General features: G+C 39.9%; 1 protein-coding gene across 4 annotated transcripts; it reads left to right on the top strand.

Annotated features, from left to right (window-relative positions):
* The first annotated feature begins 1,050 nt into the window (after positions 1 to 1,050).
* Positions 1,051 to 20,354, top strand: LOC118117818 (CREB-regulated transcription coactivator 1). 4 transcript variants are annotated; one of them, XM_035170396.2, is made up of 15 exons: positions 1,051 to 1,246; positions 4,514 to 4,630; positions 5,900 to 6,025; positions 6,622 to 6,683; positions 7,182 to 7,276; positions 8,007 to 8,092; positions 8,178 to 8,218; positions 9,229 to 9,422; positions 9,545 to 9,687; positions 9,909 to 10,001; positions 10,247 to 10,342; positions 12,287 to 12,391; positions 14,507 to 14,590; positions 14,685 to 14,865; positions 15,718 to 20,354. In XM_035170396.2, exons 1-15 carry the CDS (start codon positions 1,121 to 1,123, stop codon positions 15,921 to 15,923), a joined length of 1,755 nt encoding a protein of 584 aa, XP_035026287.1. In that variant the 5' UTR covers positions 1,051 to 1,120; the 3' UTR covers positions 15,924 to 20,354. The 4 variants fall into 4 exon arrangements, with proteins under 4 accessions (XP_035026287.1, XP_035026286.1, XP_035026289.1 ...); XM_035170395.2 differs by having other exon boundaries at positions 10,244 to 10,342; XM_035170398.2 differs by lacking the exon at positions 12,287 to 12,391.
* Positions 20,355 to 21,415: the final 1,061 nt, after the last annotated feature.

Below are 21,415 nucleotides of genomic sequence, written 5' to 3'. Positions count from 1 at the left end.
GCCTAAAAAGTCTCATGTGAAATAATAACAGCAGCAGCAGCAGCAGCAGCAACAACAACAATAATAATAATAATCATAATAATAATAATAATTTTACAGATGTGCTGTGCGCCTCCTCAACACCCCCGTGCAGCGACGTGAGCACGCAAAGCCTCACTGATGAGGCTGCGTCAAGTTAGACATAGACAACACAAAACACACCGGAAACAAAACAATGACAATTTCAAAATAAAAGCTTACAGCTGTCCCAGCTGCAGTAGTTTAGTTTGACAAGCAGGAGTAAAGCCACTGGAAATGAGTCCAGTTGTTAAATTTGTTGACAAATCAACAGACAACTGATTAAACGCAGTGATTATTATATAGATGAAATAAGCAATTTAAAGACCAGTAGTAGTGTCTGTGATACCTTGTATAAGGCTTTTGTCACTGCTTTGACACTTAGTGGGTTTTTTGGTTAATGTATTATAAAATTATAAATAAAAAATTAGCCTAGTTTTACTCTAATTTGTATTAATGTTGTTGTTATAAATTGTTATCCAAGACTTCTGAGGCCTTGAGGGGATGCTCCAGCAGATGTCAGTGGCTTCCCATGTTGGATCATATTAGTATTATAGTATAATATATTAAGAGTTTATTCTTGTTATACTACGACTTTATTCTTGTTATTTTACAGCTTTATTCTTGTTATACTACCACTTAATTTTTTTATGTTACAACTATATTCTTGTGCAAGATTTTGTTCTGGTCAAATTACAACTTATTGTCACAATATTTCAACTTTATTCTTGTAAAATCATAACATTTTTCTGGTAAAGTTCAGGAAATCTGAGTTGTTTCCCCCTATAATTGCCCCTAATATTCTATCGTAATTTCCGTATATTTATTGATATATATATTTGTTATTTATTTATCCGATTTTTGTCTATTTATTTATACTGAGCCAATGTCATTTTTTTCGGCCTTTTAGACTTTATTTCCCTGGCGGTCAAAAAGATGATGTACAACTTTAACTGTTAACTTCCCTCCTCTTGCTCTGTGCTCTAACCGGAAGTGGTGTGTCTGGAACCTCCGGTAGCTTGACGCTGACCAGTGAAGGCAAAACGGAGCAGGAGAGCGAAACATGGCGACTTCGAACAATCCGCGGAAATTCAGCGAGAAAATCGCGTTACACAACCAGAAGCAGGCGGAGGAGACGGCGGCGTTCGAAGAAGTGATGAAGGACCTGAGCATCACGCGGGCGGCGAGGGTAACGACACCGCTTCGTGTGTGTGTGTGTGTGTGTGTATCCCCCCCCCCCTTTTCTCCCAGTGTTTTCAGCGAACTGTCAAATATGCGTCAGTGTCGCGGCTCCACGCAGTCGGAGCAGAGGAGGTAAACAATAACAAACGACGCTTCCCGCCGCCTTTAACACGCACACACACACGCGCGCGCGCACACACACCCGCAGTGACATCGATGTAAACATGGACGACCCGAACCTCCGTCTGAAAAAAGTTCTTACATTTTTCTTGCCCCACGCATGAAAGCGAAGGGGCGTGCACGCGGATTTGACAGCGCGCGACCAACTGCAGCCTGGTCTCGTGCTCAGAGAGGAGAAGGCGGACATCACCCACTGAGAGACACGCACACACGCACACGCACACGCACACGCACACACACGCATCACTCTAATGTTGCTTTATTATTATGGTATGTCACATCGTCTCCAGGCCTGTGTGTGTGGTGGTGGTGGTGGGCAGTGGCTCTGTAAAGTTGTCTGACAGGTCTGAGTGCACCGCAGCATCAGTGACATAAAGATGAAGCCAACAGATTATGTGGATTTTAAGCCACATACAGCACAGGCCTCCAAACTAAATCCTATGGAGGCAGCTGGGCTCAGGAGGGACATGATGGACACACGCTCTGTGGACCTATACTGCAAAATTATTATAACTATACTGCAATCACCATTATAACTATACTGCAATAACTATTATAGCTATACTGCAATAAATAAAATAACTGTACTGCAATAACTATACTGCAATACATATTATAGCTATACTGCAACAGCTATTATAGCTATACTGCAATAACTATTACAACTATACTGCAATGAGTTATCTAATTATAAAGTTATAACTACTGCAATAACTGTCATAACAATAGTGCAACATTACTGCAATAACTATAATAACTATACTGTATACTCCACAGCTATTAAAACTATGCTGCAATGAGTTATATCATTATACAGTACTACAATAACAATAACTACTGCAATAACTATCATAACAATACTGCAATAACTGTTATAACTATGCTGCATAACTATTATAACTATAGTGCAATAACTATTAAAACTGTACTGCAATAACTATTATTACTACACAGCAATAACTGAATATTCTTAACTGTCTGAGTGGAAGAGAAATGTGCATGTGTGGAATCTGTTTATATCTCTGCTGCTGCAGTGATATCGAGCTGCTGCAGCTTTTAAAAAAAACTGCAAAGTTAATCCGTCCAATGGCAACAACTCTTCACAGCGTATTTGGTTCCAGAAGATATTTTGGTATGTCCCAGTTGTAAAAGCCTCTGTGCATGCTGGCTCACCGCCATGACTTATTTGGGACACGTGAACAGAATGGAGCATTCATTAATAATATTAGTTCCATGTCTGCCTTTCCTGCAGGTCAAAATGTCTGCCGTGAAACAGGCCTTTTTAGGAAGCTTTAGTCAATGCTAAGACCACAATGACAAATTAGAATGGGACTCAGAGAGAGCAAACCTTTGCCAAAACAATTCACTAGATCTAGATTTGTATTTGGATCTGCACCAAATTGCACGCACTCATAAATACTATTACCCAAAACACGCCTGATTTTTTTAAATCAAGATCCATGGATTCTACTCTGAGAAATCAATGGAAATGTTGCAAAACGTCCCATCTCACAATGTTAAAGAAAGTGAAAAAAAAAAGTCCTGGATCCACACCCAAAAAAATGTATTTCTTTCCTGACCCATACTTCATTCTTCCACCAATTTTCATGGAACTCCATCCACTAGATTCTGCGTAATCCTGCTAACTAACAAACAAACACAGACAAAAACATACTCTCCTTGACGGCAGGGATAAAACTGTGTAATTGTAAGATGTTTTTATTACCATGTTATACATTTGTATTTTAGGATGCACGTCTAAAGATTTAGTTTGCTCTTGATTGAGGCTTCAGTTTTATAAATGACAAATAGCGGCATGGTGGTAGAGTGGTTAACACTCACAGTAATAACATTTCTGGTTTGAATCCCAGCTTGGTCCTTCTGTGTGGAGTTTGAATGTGTCAATCTCGGTTTTCTCTGGGTTCTCTGTTTCCTCCCACAATCCCAAAACACACTCCTATTAACCAAACCCCCGGTTAATAGGAGAGTGTGAGTGATGGTTGTTTGCCTCTGTATGTCGGCCCTGGCCCTCACTGGGGACCTGTCCAGGGTGAACCTCTCCTCCCGCCCAATGTCGGCTGGGATTGGTTCCCTCCTGTGACCCTCAAAGGATAAAGGGTGTAGATGATGGATGGGTGGAACAGACATAATAGTACAGGAAGCTTATATCTGGGCCAAAGTTAGACTCTTGTCCTAGAGTTCCCCTCTGTCCACTCCTTCTCCCCTTCAGCTCTCCTCTCTCTGTACCTGTCTCACTGTGTTTAAATAGATTAGCACGGACCTCCTTCTTGATCTGGGGATGTTACAATATACAACCTTCAACAGAGCGGGTTTACATGTGTTTTAAACAAACACACACTCTGAGGTCTGAGGCTTATTTAAAATACACCAGTGATGCAGGCATGGTAATTGTTTTTATTAGATTTCCTGCCCTGCCATCAATGAGCAGTGGGCTTGGATAAGAAAATTTAATTGACAGATTATGGGCTTTTCTATTGGGAAGTGGAACTGGATGTTGTTTGGAAAGTAAGAACTGTCATACAGGCTTTAGGGAGTTTGAGTTTTAGTAATTCACACATGTGCAACTTCTCTTCACGTGTTATTGAATGCAACTGTTGCTGCGATGACTGCTGCAAATTCTGCTTCAATATTTTGCCTTCATTTTTCTATCTTAGTTAGATTAATGTGTTGTTTCTCTCATTTAATGATACTTCAGCAAATGTCCCTCAATATTTTGTCACGTCTCAAACCGATGGTTAATAAAGACGATCGATTTGACACGTGACAAAATATTGAGGGACATTTGCTGATTGATCAATATGGCGGTTTCAGGGAAGCTGTATAGAACATCACACAATTATAGGACTTTAATGGGTTTGGGGTTGGAGCAGTGTAAGGATGCAATTATGTCCCCTTTGTAGAATATTTCTTGGACTGTCCCTGCAGGAAATTGCATTGAGCTGTCATGATTAATAATATTGAACACTACATCTTGTTGCTTCAGGCCTGTGGTGCATTTGTAGCTAATTCATGTCACTGGAGGATGCAGTTGTAATTTCATGTTGTCTCACACCTGCTGTTGTTGTGTTTCCAGTTACAGCTGCAGAAGACTCAGTACCTGCAGCTGGGACAGAACCGTGGGCAGTACTACGGAGGGTCTTTGCCAAACGTCAATCAGATTGGAAACAGCACTGTTGATGTGTCTTTTCAGGTAAGATTCAAGACCTCTCTGTTTTCTGTAGAATTGTATTTAAGTATATTTAACAGCTGAGGTGCTGTATAAATGGAAAAATAATAGATTTGTCTTTAATGTTGGAAAGATTTGATTTGTGTTGGTTAGTTATGCAGCAGCAGTTTCATGCAAGTAAATATCCTCTCTGTCCGTGACTAAGTTTGAATAACATCCTACAATATCCATTCAACCTGTGGCCGCTCTATGACAACAGATCCTGTTCCAGGGAATGAATACTGCTTATGTTTAGAATAAGTAGAAAGGGGAAGAATAAATGCATCAGACCACAGCCCTACATGAGCTGTCTTCTCCACTCAAGTGGATATTGGATTTCAGGCACCATAAAGGGGCCACAATTTACACAGAGGGGAATCATTTTTCATACATACACTATACTAGGATTACCACGGAATATTGAAGTTCTACTCAAAGTCTGGGAATTCGTGAAATAGTAGCTCCATGCAAGAACTGCAGTGCACGGAGGTGGAAAACCTTTGCCCTTTATGCCCCTACTGAAGCTTCTGTTGCCGTCCATTCTCAGGCAAATGTTTACCGTGTATTGCCATGGCATGCACACGAGGAAAAATAGCTGATAAAGCATTTTATTGTCACGTCATCTGAAAGACTTTATTACTGTAAAAGATATACGATTCTTTTGGGACAGAAATACAGAGCTGAATCTGAAACAAAAAACCAACAACTCCACACATTCCAAGAAGGTGAGGAACTTGGTAGAATTTCTCTACAGACAGAGGATGGTGAGGGATAATACTTTTGTTTCCTGTGAACCAGCTCCAGTATGATGCCTTTGTAAATATTATTTCACGAAAACCCACATGAACAGGAAAGAATTGGCCCTTTTCCAGATCCTTTTCATTTTAATTTTTAATTTCACAGGCATTTTCCTGTTCTCTGTAGTTCTTCTTGCCTTGAGCCGCATTAACTTTCATCACTGCTCCACAAGGATCTCATTTGATGTGAGAGCTCAGAACACAGGTTCATTCTCTGTGAGCCAAGGACAGTCTGTGTAACTGGGGACACAGAAAACCATCAAGCTAGTGCAATACTTCTCTTCAAATGAAATGTAAATTAAATACAGATTTTAACAAAAGATTTAAGTCTGTTTGCATTACATTTTTTAAATATAGTCTGAACTGACTCTCAAACAAAAGTGGTGGCTTGAACTACTGACAGGTAATGTTTACAATTGAATCAGTTAAATGAAATGATTTTGTCTTCATTGGTCAGAATTCAGAGCTGGACATGAACAGATCGACGCGACACCACGGGTTGGTGGACAGAGTCTACCGGGACCGTAACCGCGTCGCATCCCCGCACCAAAAACCGCTGTCAGTGGACAAACACGGGCGCCAGATATCCTTTAATGCTGTTTCTCATTTAGAGACTGAGGTTAAATTCTGTTATTGAAGTTCTGTTTCTTCTCATATATCATTATTTGCAATCTGAGCTCTCAATCTCATTTAAAAGCATGTAGTTTTGTAGAATAAATCAAATATCAAGTATAATTTCTGATTTTTCACAATTAAATTACTTTGATATTACTGTGATGAATAATAATAGAAGAAGAATAAAACTATAACACATTAAAAGGAAAACATGGAAAATATTGTCATTGACATTGGAATATAAGCAGTTGTTCTGATCATCATTAATCCCAGAGAACGTCAGTCAGCACAATATTTTGTATATTCGTAAGGAATAAGGAAAAATAAAGCCTCCATAAAACATCAGTCAACAACTTGTTAAAAATTACAAATCCTCAGTCTGTGGATTTCGTATCTGACATTTAGATTCACAGATGTTTACGAATCCCTCAACTAGGTTTGTGTTAGCTTGTTGTTGAATTTAAGTCAAACTAGAATCTTCTTATATTCAAAGAATCCACAGGACTCAATGCATTGAACCAGACTTTCTATCTGCAGCTGTATTTTCTTAACCTGAGATCTCACATTGACAGCTGTCCCTATGGCTCAGTGTATCTGTCACCGCCGCTGGATACCAACTGGAGGAGGTGAGACCACCTGAAAGGACGAAACACTAACTGAGAATATTAACACGTTGCCTCTTCAGACTTTCATATTTACTTTCATATATTACAGTTATAGACAAAAATGCTCTGTTTGCTGATGACTTTCATCATGAACAAGAAAAAACAGGATCGCATTCAGATTATTATAGATTCTTGTGTTGAAAATTGACAGCTGTATTTGGTTTTAGGCTCAGTTTGGTCACTGAGATTGAAAAATGAAATCCTTGCAAAGAGCGCGACGTGTCAAAAGTGTGTGTGGATGTCTTTTCCTGTATTTTTCAAAAACCAGTGAAGACTCTCCATGACCTTAAAAATGTGTCATCATGGCTAATTTGTGTTGATACTGAGATTTATACCATCATGTGTTTTATGTGCTACAGAACGCTGCAGTTCACCGACATGTGTTTTGTCTGCTTTCACACATACAGACATGTCTTGTATTTTACTTCACATTGATTTGTGTGACTTCTTGTGCCGCAGGACAAACTCTGACTCAGCGCTGCACCAGAGCACACTAACCCCTGCCCAGCAGCTCTCTTTCACTGGAGGATCACAGGAGCTCCAACCAAAACGAGGTGCGTGTTATCTGAAAAGATTTAATAATAAAGTTAAAACTGTATTACGATAAGTTGCTATACCACACATGCAGTTACATTATCCAAGTTAATGTGTATTGTATAAACTGAGCTCTACTACTTCTAATGTGACAGTTCTTAGACTGTTTAGGTGTTTTTACCATCTATCAGTAATAGGCAGTGGTGGAGGCTGTTTTTTTGTAAACCGGATTATTTTTTGCAAACACGCAGTGGATCCAAGTGTTGTGATGAAGGTTTCTGCTCATAGCTGCGTGAGCAAGATATTGAAGTTGCGGAAGAACTTTTGTTGACTTTGTTTAAACCTCCTTGGAAACATTGTGAGTGTTATGTATTATTGTTATTCAGTCATTTTGTGCTTTTTGGACTTTTGCCTTTATTTGAAGGAGAGACAGGAAATGGTTGTAGAGAATAATGAAACGCAGTAAATGGTCCAGCTGGTCAGGAGTTTAACTAGGACCTGCTGATCAAGGCTGATATACACCTATGATTCAGCTATGGGGTTGCTCAGTTAAAAAAATATTTTTTGTGGAACTTTCTAATGTCTCACTTATTGTTCTTTCCTCGCTTCCTATTTTTCGGTTATGGTCTTTAAATATGGTTGGACCACATTAAACAAGGACATGTGGGCTGTGATTATTACAAGCTCAAACAGGCTGGACATCTGTTGACCCAAGAGACTGAGGAGATTTGTTTTCCTCTATCTCTGCAGTTCTGCTGCTCACTGTGCCAGGCTCCGAAGCAGTTAAACTAGAGGTTGATGAGGATGGCCAAAAACAGGAGTGGGACTGTAAAAAGGTGAAAAGTCTGCACACAAATTAATGTTTCTCTGTCAGCTTTATCGCCACGATTCTCAATAGCTACAATTCTTCTCTCCGTTTAGAACATTTCAAGGTCCAAGCTGTGCAGAGTTCCTGGAATCCAGTGAGTATTTTAACGTTCTCCTCATCTGACCCATTTTGAGGACACATTTATATAAAGTGAGATTAACATAATGAATTGATGTTTTGGCTGCACTGTTATAAAATGGCGGTAAAGAGCACACAAGCAGCAGCAGCAGCTTCAAATCGAATGCATATTTACACACATCTGGAGAACATGCATGAATAAAAGATCTGACTGTAATTATACATCATTTCATTTCCCTTTCATGAACATTTGGCGACCACAGTAATAAGAGAGTAGAGCAGAAGCATTAGCTGAAGTACCACTGGCCAAATGCATGAAGTCTCAAATATCTCTGGAGGTTGTTTGTCTTGGAAATCAAGTAACAAACAAGTATTTATCTATTTATCAAACCCTAATAACAAATAAATGTAATTTAGGCTTAATATTACACAGTTTATTGACACATTTGTTATCACAAATAAAGTACAAATACAACCGTCTACGTAGAACTTTTTTTTTAGATAAAATTAAAACATAAATGCACATCTTTTCTGTATTGTTTATTCTGACAAATAAAAGCTTCCATATTGACAAACATTAAACACTGATACAGACGTGTCACCTCTCCAGCTTCGCAGCTCCAAACCGCTAGCACACTTAGCTTATCCATGGCTCATTAATGGTAATAGTAAACACTCCAGACCGATTCTGAAGTAGAGAATGGGCACTTAATTGCAAAACTACAGGGAACATGCACAGCCAAATCCCTCAGTGCCTCGCTGTTCACAGTGGCCACAAAACAGGTTACTAACATGGATGGAGGTGGTGGGAATAAACATAACCAACAACACACTGCATCGTCTACATCTCCTATGTGTAATTCCCACAAGGCCACTTTCTTAAAAGGCCAGGCTTGACAGAGTTTTATCACTCAACTAATAAATCAGTCGGGTTCTGTTTCTGTTCTTTATTTCATCAAACAGATGATTGTTCAGGTTAAGATCGTCATCCCTGATAAGTTCACTGCATCCATCTTTTTTCTGCAGCATATTCCCATCTCCCGACCAGCAGCTGACCCCCACGCTCAAACCAGCAGCCCACAACACTGGCGGTTCTCTGCCTGACTTGACCAACATCCAGTTCCCTCCTCCGCTGCCCATCCCGCTCGACTCGGACGACACAGCCACCGCCTCCACGTTCAGCCCCTCCAACAGCACACAGAACCTGCCTAACACGCAAGGTACCACAGACAATTAGAGCTTCCTGTGATTAAATGCAGTGATTTCCGACTTTGGCACTTTGTGTGTGCTTTAAAGATAAAAGATTCCTTCCTTCCTCATTCTGTCTTTGTGTGGTGGGTAGGCGTGGACACCTCTCAGCCAGTATCCATGGAGATGCAGCTTGGGCAGGACAACATGGTTCCTCTCATCCTGAACCTAGGAGACTCCCACCAGCAGCAGAACCTCCCGCTCTCCCCAACATCTCCACCTCTCTCTCTCTCTCAGGTACAGACCTACTCTCTGGCCTCAGCTTAACATTGATTGTGTTTGGTTTGATTCACTATAAAGTATTGTCATTGGTTCAGATTGTCATTTTGTTGTGTGGTGTTTAAATATCTCGGTGGAAGATTGATTTTTATTGCGTAGGTGTTAAATAAGTATGACTCAGTTAATTAATTCGGAAATATTGGAACTTCATCTCTTTTCTGTTCCTGTACTCCCCCCAGGCGGCCATCAACGCGATGAACCTTGAGCAGCAGCTGTCCCAGTATGCCTTCTTCAACCAGCAGCTGTTGTCCCAGACTCACCAGAGCCAGCAAGTTAGTTTCCCTCCACATAAACTAGAAGTTATAAAAAAACTTTAACAGCTGATGTGCATCTCTGATGTTAGCTTGAGAAGAAAACAAATTCAATTGAAAGTATGTTATCAGGGGTTACAACCCATACTGGTCAGATAGTGATGTACTGTATTTGTGATAAACCAGTATTAAAACTATAAAGTGGCACTTGATGACTATACCTATCGTCTATGTCTACTTATTACCCACTTTTTATATTCCAGCAGACAGGTCTGGTCCAGCTGCAATCCTCTGTGAACTCCTGCTCCACGTTAGACAACCACACGTCCTCGCAGAGCAACATGACCATGGACATGAACACGGTGAGCGGTGCGCGCGTCCGTCCGCATCAGACGTGGTGTTGTGATAGAAGCGGCTGTGTGTTGCGAGGCTGTGTTTTCAGGTGTCGCCAGCGCATTGAATACACACTGCCTCGTCAGAGTTTTATAGCTTTGTCGACACTCTGCACATTATGTCACAATGTGAAGTTGTCATGGGCTGCATTTATCCTGCAAAGTCTATGTTGTGACATAAAAAATGGACAAACAAATTCATGCTTAAACATAAATATTTGTTGTTTTATCATTCAGGATTTTACTTTTCATGCTTTGCACAAAATTCTAAATAAGAAACGAGACCTTACGCGTGAAATAAAAGCAAAAAATGTGCACAACCTCAATGAGATCTATTATGTGCGCAGTCCTGCACATCCTTCAGATCTTGGCTCTCGCTGCTCTACTTGTGTTGCAGTGGGAACTCTTTGGATTTCTGCAGTAATGAAGTGGCCTACATTCTCTTCACCTCAGTTGTGCTGTGGCAGGTCTGCACCTCAGAACTTTGAATTAATAAATCCCGATTAATAAATCTCATCTGCAGTTGTTTAGCTCACGTTCTGCACTGATTTGTGTTCAGAAATGGTTTTAGATGCGTTTTCTAACCTGTCAATTTTAGCTATTGAGCAAACACAGGTACGGCTTGGTTATGGAAAATATCTTCTTCTTTCGGTTTCAAACATGTCCACTGCAGTAATGATCATTCCAGTAGTTTATATCTGTATCGAGAAACCTTGAACTGCTTTATCACGTCTGTATCTCATGCTACCACTATTGCGATAGCTTATCTATGCAGAGATTAGAAATGTGGTGATTTGAACCCCTGTTAACTTTCCAGTGATAAGAGATTATCACTCTCGTTTGATACTCCTCTAAATCTGAATTACATGATAGTTTATCTGTTATTTACTGTGAAAGTAACTTTGATATTTCTCTCTCCACAGTTACGGTTGTGATCTTTGAATCAGAATAGGATTTCTCTTTTTGGTTTGTCTTTGTTTTGGTCTGTGGAAGTATCTTCCTTTGATTCTTTTGGGTGAGGACAATGAAAAGAGCGGATATGACAGAACAGATGAGAAGAAAGTGGAGTCGTTTCTCTCTGATCCTCCAGTTTTACTGTGTTCAGTCGCTCAGCTCTGATTGTTGGCAATATTTTTCTCCTCCAAATTAATCCCCTGTAGTTTTGACACTTTCTCCCAGATCTTTCTCAGTATGATTAATGCATCAGTATGATATGAAGTGAGTGGTTTTCCTCCTTCACGTTCTGAAATTATTTCAAAATTTCTGTGACTATGCTGATGCTGGGTTGTTACCATTAAAGACAGTAAGTGAACCAATGATTCCTCAGTCAGGGCTCCTGATGTTTTTCATTTCCAGCCTAACAACAATCACTAGAACGTCACATCTCTTTCAGAAACTGCACAGCACATGTGTCTTGCATTTGAAATCCCACCCATTGTTTGTGAAAATAAATAAAAAGTTTCTAAAACAGGGCAATTCCAGTGGCAGATCTAGGATTTTTCTAAATATAATAGGGGCCAATTATATGTCCAACATCCGTGCACAAATCCTGATTCATTAAGGTGCACGTGTTTTAGTCATTCCTTAGGCAAAGCAACACATCTTTGAATATATTTTGAAGAATGTTCCTTGTTCAATGACATTGTGTTCTTCAAAACATGCTTAGAAGATAAAAAATAATATCAAATTGTCATTTTTATTTAATATTTTGTAAGTGAATTATTTATTTATAACAGAGTACTGACAGGACAGGGGCACTTCAGGGGCCAATCAGATTTCAGCTTGGGCCAGTACCCCCCCTGGCCCCGCCCCCGGATCCGCCCCTGATAACCGGTATTAGCACATTAGCGCATGCAGACCCCAGCAAAGATAACCCTCCAGTGTGAATAACTCAAACATATCCTCTTGTATCAGGCCTCCTCCCTCCAACAGTACCGCAGTAGGGTTGGATCCTCTGCCAATCAGTCTCCAACCTCCCCTGTCTCCAATCAAGGCTTCTCACCCGGAGGCTCGCCTCAAGTAAGGGCGTGTGAACCCAAGAGTCGGTGGCTCGCTCTGTATAAGCTTCACTGTAGTAGGACTCTGTTGACACCCCCCCCCCTTACAGCTGCTTTTATTGTGTCGAGTCAACATTCGTAGATCTGGGCAAAAAAAAACAACGTTTATTTCAAGCACTTGAGTGAGATCACTGAAATGTTGGTTATAAGAAACTGACATTTTAACATGTCACAGCAGGAAATCTGAAGAGGAAGTTTCCCAGAATGCACTTTTACACCCTAATTAATGTTAATAATTACAGATGTGCTTTTCATGCTCTGACATGCTAAAAGATCAAGTTTAACTTTGTCAAGTCCAAGAAACAACTGACTTTGTAACATATGAATTCACAGCAGAGCGTCATACATCACTCTGACACTTTACAGTGTTATAATATGATCATCATGACATGAAATAGTCTAAACTGGTTCCTCTTTTGCCCAGATCTGACTGCCGGTCCCTATAAACACTCAGTGTCATTGATGTGTTGTGATGTAGATGTGTCCCTGACCCTCTCTGCTGCTTCTGTGGTATTTGCGTTGCATCGCCTCTGTTTTTCCTTCTCAGTCCTGTTGTTTTTTTTTGTATGTTAATCAGATATTTGTGCTTAGTCAGGGTTTTGTACCAGCACAAGTGTGGGGATTTGAGTTAGCATGGGAAGGGGGGGATGAGGCTGGATGTGGACAAACTGAACCTTGCTTGCAGGGTGGTGCTTTAAGATAAACTAAACACACCCAAGGTAAACATGGATCAGGGTTGTTAACCTCTGTCAGATTCAGTACAAGCATTTGAGATTTGAAACCCTGGTAAAGCAGTTGTCCTGTAAATCATTAACTGCTGAATAAAACCTTGAATTACACATTAAATGTTTTGAATTCAGTTTAAAACGAATCAGGCAGCATGTTAAATAAGTCTTTGCTTCTACTGAATTGTAAGTGTGAACTTGTCTGTTTGAAATGCTGAGGCGAGTCACAGTGATGATAAACTCTGTGTGCGTTTGTGTTTGTTCGTCCTGCTGTTTTCTCAGTTCCCTCCTGAGCTGAAGTGTCTCACTCGTATAGTCCTGAGATTATCCACACAGGCTTTAACCACTGACTGGCTCATGTGCTCTATTATCCTGCTCTGCCCTGTGGGGACATCTGCAGCACACACAGATAATTTGGTTTGGAACTAGGAGGAGCACGGGCTGGGAATATGATCCAATTACTTATACATTAAGAGGCCACGATGAAACAGGAGAATTTCTGGTTGCTGTTCCAATGAGGACATCCAAATCAGAAACTTCAAGAGAATTAGAGGGGGCGAAGGGAGAATAAAGTCACGGAAGGATTTTATTTTAACTTTATTCCATTTGAATTTATTTCAGTTCTGTTCTGGTTAATGAAAACAGTGAGGTCAGAAGGAGGAGGAAGTGGAAAGAGCTGTGACCCTTATAGTCATTGTAGGCATATAGTAGGCATATGTCAAAACTAATGTCAGTTTTGACATTATTTACCAGTATAAAGTGACCATTAGGTTTGATAGCATATGATGTAAAGAAGTTGTAATTCACATAATTTATCCAGTTCCCTCATTTATTTGCTTGCATATATTCTCATTTATTCACCTATATATTAATTTATTTACTATACATATATAGCTCCCTTAATGGGATATTTATGAGTAATTTCTTGCAAAAGTGGGCGTATGTCTGCTACACATGTGTACCACAGATAATGCTGCAAATACTGCAGGATATAGTTTAGTTTGCATTCATAATTAAAACAGAGGACTAAAACCTTCCTTGGTGCACAGTCACATGTTTGGTGTGTGTGTCTTAAACGTCCTCTGAGAATGAAACTGTTTCTCCTGTAGTGCGTCCTCCTGTGTATATCATCCCCTCCTCTGTCAGTGCACATTTAAGCTGTGTTAATGTTTGAGCAGAGCGGTCTGTCTCTTCTGCAATATGTATACAAATGTTGTATCACACACACACACACACACAGAACACTGGGTCCTTTTCGCAAACATAGAATCAACTCAAAAGTATCACTTTTCCGGCACTATGAGTTTTTACCTGCAGCTTAATAATCAGACTTGATCTGTTTCTTGTTGCAGCATAACTCCATACTGGGCAGCGTGTTCGCAGACTTCTACGACCAGCAGCTCCCGTCCATTCAGGCCAGTGCTCTGTCGCAACAGGTACATTCACTGTCTGTCATAAGTGTCCATATTTCGTTGTGCAGATTTGAGAGCGATCAGCAGCTCTGACACTTCTTTCTGTTGTGAGAACCAGCTGGAGCAGTTCAACATGATGGAAACCCCCATCAGCTCCGACAGCTTGTATAACCAGACCTCCACCCTCAACTACTCCCAGGCGCTTATGATGGGTTTGACTGGTGGCCACTGCAACCTCCAAGACTCGCAGCAGCTGGGCTACAGTAGCCATGGCAACATCCCCAACATCATTCTCACAGGTGCTGCTTCAACACTTTAAGTGTGACACATCACATGGCTTCTTGACTCTTACTGCAAGTGGCTTGTTAAAGCTCAGAACTATATGATCTAAACTGTAGAGCTGTAAAGGCCCCAGTAAAGCTACCTCATATGTGCTTGTATGTTTTGTTTCTCATACACTTTGTCAACCAAAAACACAAACATTTAAGCTTAACGAAGATGTGATTCTTTACTGGGCTGTTAAAATACATTAGATTGCACTGGTATACTCAGTAAACAGAATTTAATTTGCTCAAATCTTGTTAAAAACATCTATGTGAAATAATGTTCCCTTCCTCACTTAAAAAACTCAAGAGAGATAAATATCTCTCTACGAATGCCTGAAACTAGTAGCCGTTTATTTCATGCCTCCACGCTGGAGACACCCAGTGGCCGAAGACGAAATGTGTTTGTGTTGTTCGTCCGTCCCATTCTTGTGAACATGATATCTCAAGAATTCCTTCAGGGACTTTATTCAAATTTGGACTCAAAGATGAATGGATTCTATTTTTGTGGTCAAAGGTCACAGTGACCTTGTGTTCTTGTGATCATGATATATCTGGAACACCCATAGGGATTTTCATTACATCTGGCACAAACATTCACTCGGACTCAAGGATGCCCTGATTAGAAACCCCAATGAAGTACCTTAAGAACGCCTTGAGAGAATCCTTTCAAATTTGGCACAAATGTTCATTTCGACTCAGAGATTAACTGATTCGATTTCAGTGCTCAAACATCACAGTGACCTCATATGAGTTTGGAACTTTTTTTTATGTAGACTGGAAGTGAAAATGAACTGAAGTTGAATTGTCTGTCTTGTCTCTGTTCAGTGAGCGGAGAGTCTCCCCCTAGCCTCCCCAAGGACCTGACAGGCTCACTGTCCTCAGACTTCAGCTTCGATGTCGACTCCCAGTTCCCTCTGGACGATCTCAAGATCGACCCACTGACGCTTGATGGCCTGCACATGCTCAATGACCCAGACATGGTCCTTGCCGACCCGGCCACAGAGGACACGTTTCGCCTCGACCGGCTCTAACAAACCATACGTGTCCATGCACAGGTGTGTGAACGCTGCTGCCCTGTGGGGGGGTGGGGGTGGGGGTGGGGGGGATTTTTGGAGTATGTCGGCGAAGGCCTCATCTAGGCTGAGCAACGATTCCACACCAGGCAACAGCAATCGAAACCCCAAAAGAGAGCTTTTAAAAGAAACACTACTGTAAGAAAAATGCATCGACATGTTTTCTGAAGACTGCTGCCGGCCTCCCTCCTCTTTCGGTGTGAATCATGTTCGCGGTTCCGTCATCAAACTTTGATTTATTTCAGATACCTAGTTTTCATGAGGGCAGTTTCTGGTGTATCGTATCTCCATTGATGAATGACTGAGCCATGTCCGCAGAGCAAACCCTGAACAAACAAACTCGTCTGTGCAGAGTAGCATGATGACTCAGAGGAAGCTCCGGTCAAGAACACCCCCCCCCCACCGTGTCGCACTGGTCCTTCTCAGTCGTACATGCAGTAGTTTTGCGCTGATCCCTGTGTGGTTTTTTCAAGGAGCCAAAGTCAAGTCCAGTTTGATTTGAGTGAAGATGTAAAGTCTCGAGACACCATGAGTCATCATTTTGCCACCTCGGTTATTTTTAGGAAATGCTGAAGTTTGATTTTCAACATAGTAAATTGCAGTAAAATGAGTTATGCATGAGATCACAAATCACTGTGCATACTTGTTTTTGCCTTAATAGCTTAAAACGTTTTGGTTTTCATGCAAAGATGACGTCTATGTAAATGAGAAAAAAAGGGTCATTTGTACTGTTTTACAGGTGGTTTGGCCGACAGTGTTTACAGTTGCATTAGTGTCGTTGTACTTTTGAGGTGTGCTGATCTTTATCCATAACTTCATCTATCGTCACTACACCAGCTCATCTATCTCCCATCAGATTAATGATTTCTTAAGAAACAGATGTTTACAGGCTTGTTTTATTTGACATTTTTACATGAATGTGATCAGATTTTGCGTAATAGTATCTATGCAAAATTACAGTGATTGATTTCAGGCTGCAACACGAAAACGGAGAAAAGGGAATCCTTACGTAGGCGAAGCAGAAGTCTTTGAGAGAACGAGCGGCGATGGGCGGTTTCATGTTATATTTGTGTTGTGACATTGCTTTGATATTAGGGATGTGTAGAGAAAACATTAAGGGGTCGGGGCGTGTGGCGTACGGTAGAAACTCTCCTGGTTTACTCCCAAAGATGTGACCTCAGTATAGTTGAGATATATATATTTTTCCACACGATTGAGCAGCCTCTATACTAGAACAGCATTGTTGATGCAACAAGAATGTATTTCGGTCACATCTGTGCTGTTGTGTTGTTGCCATGTTGTCATCCTCATTGCCTATCATATCGAGCCTTTATGTCCTGTTGGACCAACACTGGTTCGCCTGTTCAGAGGAGTTGTGGCTTCTGTTTTAAGTTGTATATGTGTGACTGTGTTTGTTTCCTCGGCTCTACGGTGACACTGAATATCAGCTTCTTCATGTTGTTTGTGCCCTTTTGTTGATTTGTCTCTCCGTTCTGTGGCCCTGCTTTAATATGACTTCATGCATTTGCTCCTTTAATGAGTGAATCTTTTTTTGGTTCTTTCATCAATACTGCACTTTACGCATTTATTTAACACTGATTTATGAGTTTATACACCAAACCCCCCATGTGACTGTTGTGTGCACTGGACCTATTGGCCCTGTCTTTGATTAAACTTGCCTTCTTGTAAAAAACACATAAAACAAAACAGAAATATTTGAAATAAAAGTGAGAGTAAATTATAATTATTTTTGAAAAGTCATATATAGATAGTCTATTTAAAAGAGCTGTTTTTACTTAATCTGTGAGTATTTTGTTGGCTGTCTGCTGTTACACAGATTTTTCCAAAATTTTGGAAAACCTTTTTATTTTGGGACAGTGGTAATCAGAGTTCTGACAAGAGGTTTCCGCTCTTTCTGCTTTTAATAGCAAGTTGTACTAAATGGAACTAAATTAGCTATTTAATAAGCAAATTAAAAGATTATTATTACAATATTTAAAGATACAGAAATAGTGTGATTTCTCAAAATGTAAAGGGCATATTACTGATGCAGTAGCAGGACACGATAAATCAATCAGTCGCTGAAAAGTATTTTATAGAATCTATATATAAGTATCCATAAAATTTGTATAAATCCTATACTATACATCCACATCCGTTCAATATTCCACTTAATGATTAATGCTGTTCTATAGCTGCTACTTTGTGTCCGTTTATATGTGTCATGGTCCCTCTGTGTCGGCAAGTTTCACCTTTATTCTCACACACGTGTGAATCAAAACATGTTCTGTGAAACGTGATCAAATCAGATGAAATTTTATCGTTACCTGGAAGATTATTATTATTTCCTTTTAAAAAAATATATATATATTTAAAGTTCTGAATGCATCGTGTTTCTGATTCCTGATGCTGGTTTTTTTGGGGGTTTGTTTGTTTTGTGACTGCATGACTCACTGGACATGTTACCCCTTATGACTTTGGGTTTTATTTCCGTACAAGGTTGCGCTCAGCTTTGTGCGTCTAAGTGTTTTGTTTTCCTTGTGTTGTAAAACTGTCTTTTGTCTCTCTCTTGGATTCTGCGTCACGGGTCGGCTACGTGAATGCTGTGTGAAGCCTGAAAGCGTCAGATTTATGGTAATCAGCCTTTTATGCACATGTAGAAGCTGTCACTCTGTACTATCTTAGGCCTATGTTTTACTCTGCAATTTATAGTATGTGTGCTTATTTTCTGTTTTGCACCCGCGGGATTTTATTATGTCACGGTATAGACTAGCTTTGTATATTGCTATTATAGGAACAATGTTTTTTCGTGCTTCATGTGATATGATGTCAAAGTGAGAAAATGCACTGAGAAAATACTGTGTTGCAATATATCATTGTGGCTCTATATTCTCTGCTGGACCTCAGACTTTATGGTGAGCCTGACATCTTCGTAGGTCCATTTTCTGTTTTTATATTTTCTTTTCTACTTTTTTGTTGTCATGTAGATAGCTCTGACCGACGTGTCGCCTGTTACTGCCACCTTTTTATGCATCAACGTTCAGGTATCCATTGGCGTTAACGCCAGTGTTTACAGAGAAAATAGTTTACAACAGAGCAATGTTTGTTTTTCTCCTCATAAAATGTGTCAAAGTAGTTAAACACTGTATCTACAATAACAGACATATATGAACCAACACATATGAACTACTACAATAGTGAATAAGTAATGTTATTTTAATAAGCCCTGAAAGCACTTTTTATTTAATTTACAGACTTACTATCAGATGTTATTTTAAGAGAAAAGATTCTATTTAGATTTTATTGAATTTATCTTTAATGTAGGTTTGTCATCAACACTGTATATTATTTTTTAGCAATTATGCCAAAAAGCCAAAGTTTAAAATCAGCCATAAATGAGAGGAAATGTTATGTAACGTCATACATTATCAATGACTTTATCAATGCATTAATTATTGGACATAGTTACTGAAAACCCTGCAACTTAGAGAGTTGTGACTGATGGTCCGTTGCCTGGGAAATCTCTTTTCTGCATGACACTGACTTTCAAAAATATGTCAGGAAAGAAATTGACATGTTGCATTTTGCTTTTGAATGATTTAAGTTTTGCCTTTGTTTTATAGATCTGCTGTCAAACACTATTTTCAAGTGAATATAACAATACCTTGTCAGAGGAATAACAGACATACAGTCAGAATTAACAGTAGAAAATAGCAGATACAAATACTGGATGGTCCGGCCATATATATATATATATATATATATATATATATATATATAAACTGTACGTAGGTTGATTTTGTGACATAACATGTTAAACTGAATCAGGAAGACGACATGGACAGTCATGCATGGTCAGTCCGTGGATTAACCACATCTACGAATACTTCTTCGTGTAGATTTTTGAGGGCGGCCTGCTCCCGGTCCAAGCCTCATTCAATGGCAGCTAAATTGTTATATAATGTATTTTGTTTCTGAGTACAGTGATACAATATTCCACACTGCACATGCATTTTACTGCCATGAAGGGGTGCACCGTGCTCCTGCAGTGCGCTCACAGCAACAGGAAACATTATCTTCATAGAATATGCAAAATCTAGCGTTCTGCAGCACAGCTTGGCAAAGTGGTACTTTTTTCAGCTAACCCTTTAAAAAAAGAAAAAAAAAAAGACTGGTTCAAACCTTGTTCTTAAAACGGTGTGTTTTCTAATTTAAGTGTCAAATCGGACCAAAAGAATCCAAGTTGGCTGTAAATGTGAGCTATATTCAAGATGAAAATATGCTTCTGTTTGAAATGTACCTGATGTATTTTTCTCGTGTGAAGGCTTATGTCTTTGTATCTTTGCATTATTATTTGTAAATGAAATGAGAATAAATATATCGGAATAAGCAGAGATGCTCGGCCTTGATTTGTCCTCGGGTGAACCACAAAAAGTAACGACAGCAGTAGATGCATTATGATTGCGGCCTTCTCAGCTGGCACAAGTGAGACTCAGTGCATGTCTTCATTTGACCTGCTGCTCCCACTCTGTCCACACTGACATGAGATGGTAGATATTTTGTATGTGGGTGCAATAAAACCTGAAAACCAAGATGCCTGGTGGAAAGATTTCTCTCTATGTCTCACTACATAAGGGTCAGGATTCTGTTGGGGAGGTTTTCATTTACCGGCTTTCAGCTACTGTGGGCGTCGAGAAGCTAGTTTCACACTGGAGGGATTTCATCACATTTGTTTCAGTAGAACTTACAAATCCCGAAAATGTATCCAACCTGTTTTCCGCCCTAATAGCAATACAAATAATCATAATAATAACTTTTAAATTAACTAAAAGGATCAAATACAGATCTATGATTTCATGCTCATAATATTTTGCCACTTGGAAACAACATAGCTGTGCTGAGAGCTGCCCATGGCTAATTTCCTCAGTGTTGACAATTAAAGTTCCCAAAGCTCACTTCCCCTCCACTGATGCCCTCAAATGACTCCAGTTTTTTTTTTTTTTTTACCACCACTCTGCTCCAACCATCCTGACTCAGCCCTCCCTGTCTGTTCTCCCTCAGAGGCACCCTGGTTTTCAGACCACGACGCCACCTGCTGGTTGAATGCTGTAATAAAATGTGAGCGACATTCATCCGTCGTAATAACTTACAACTTGTACTGAACCAATACATCCATTTTTATAAATATACATGGTAAACATTTGATTTGAGCGCCTGCCTCCTCAAAAGTGTGTGTGTGAGAGAGAGAGAGAGATGGTGGCTGATGCAATTATGTGAAAAACAAACAATTAGCCAGAGTTAATTTAAAAGGAGCTTCCTCGGCTGATATGGATTTAATGAAGGGTGAAATGAAATGAAGGTTTGGTTCTTATTTCTTTCACAGATCTTATTTGTTTTGTCTTGTTGGGTTCTGGTGTTGATTTATTCCCATGTGAAGCACCTTGTTACTG

This window comes from Hippoglossus stenolepis, chromosome 11 (assembly GCF_022539355.2).
Source record: "Hippoglossus stenolepis isolate QCI-W04-F060 chromosome 11, HSTE1.2, whole genome shotgun sequence".
NCBI lineage: Eukaryota > Metazoa > Chordata > Actinopteri > Pleuronectiformes > Pleuronectidae > Hippoglossus > Hippoglossus stenolepis.
Note: the sequence above shows the minus strand (reverse complement) of the source record. Positions and strands in the feature narration are given on the sequence as shown.

Coding starts and splice junctions, on each gene's coding strand:
- LOC118117818 (XM_035170395.2), top strand. CDS start 1,121: ATGGCGACTTCGAACAATCCGCGGAAATTCAGCGAGAAAATCGCGTTA. Junction 12,392..14,506: donor CACCCGGAGGCTCGCCTCAA/GTAAGGGCGTGT, acceptor TTCTTGTTGCAG/CATAACTCCATACTGGGCAG. Junction 14,591..14,684: donor CCAGTGCTCTGTCGCAACAG/GTACATTCACTG, acceptor TGTGAGAACCAG/CTGGAGCAGTTCAACATGAT.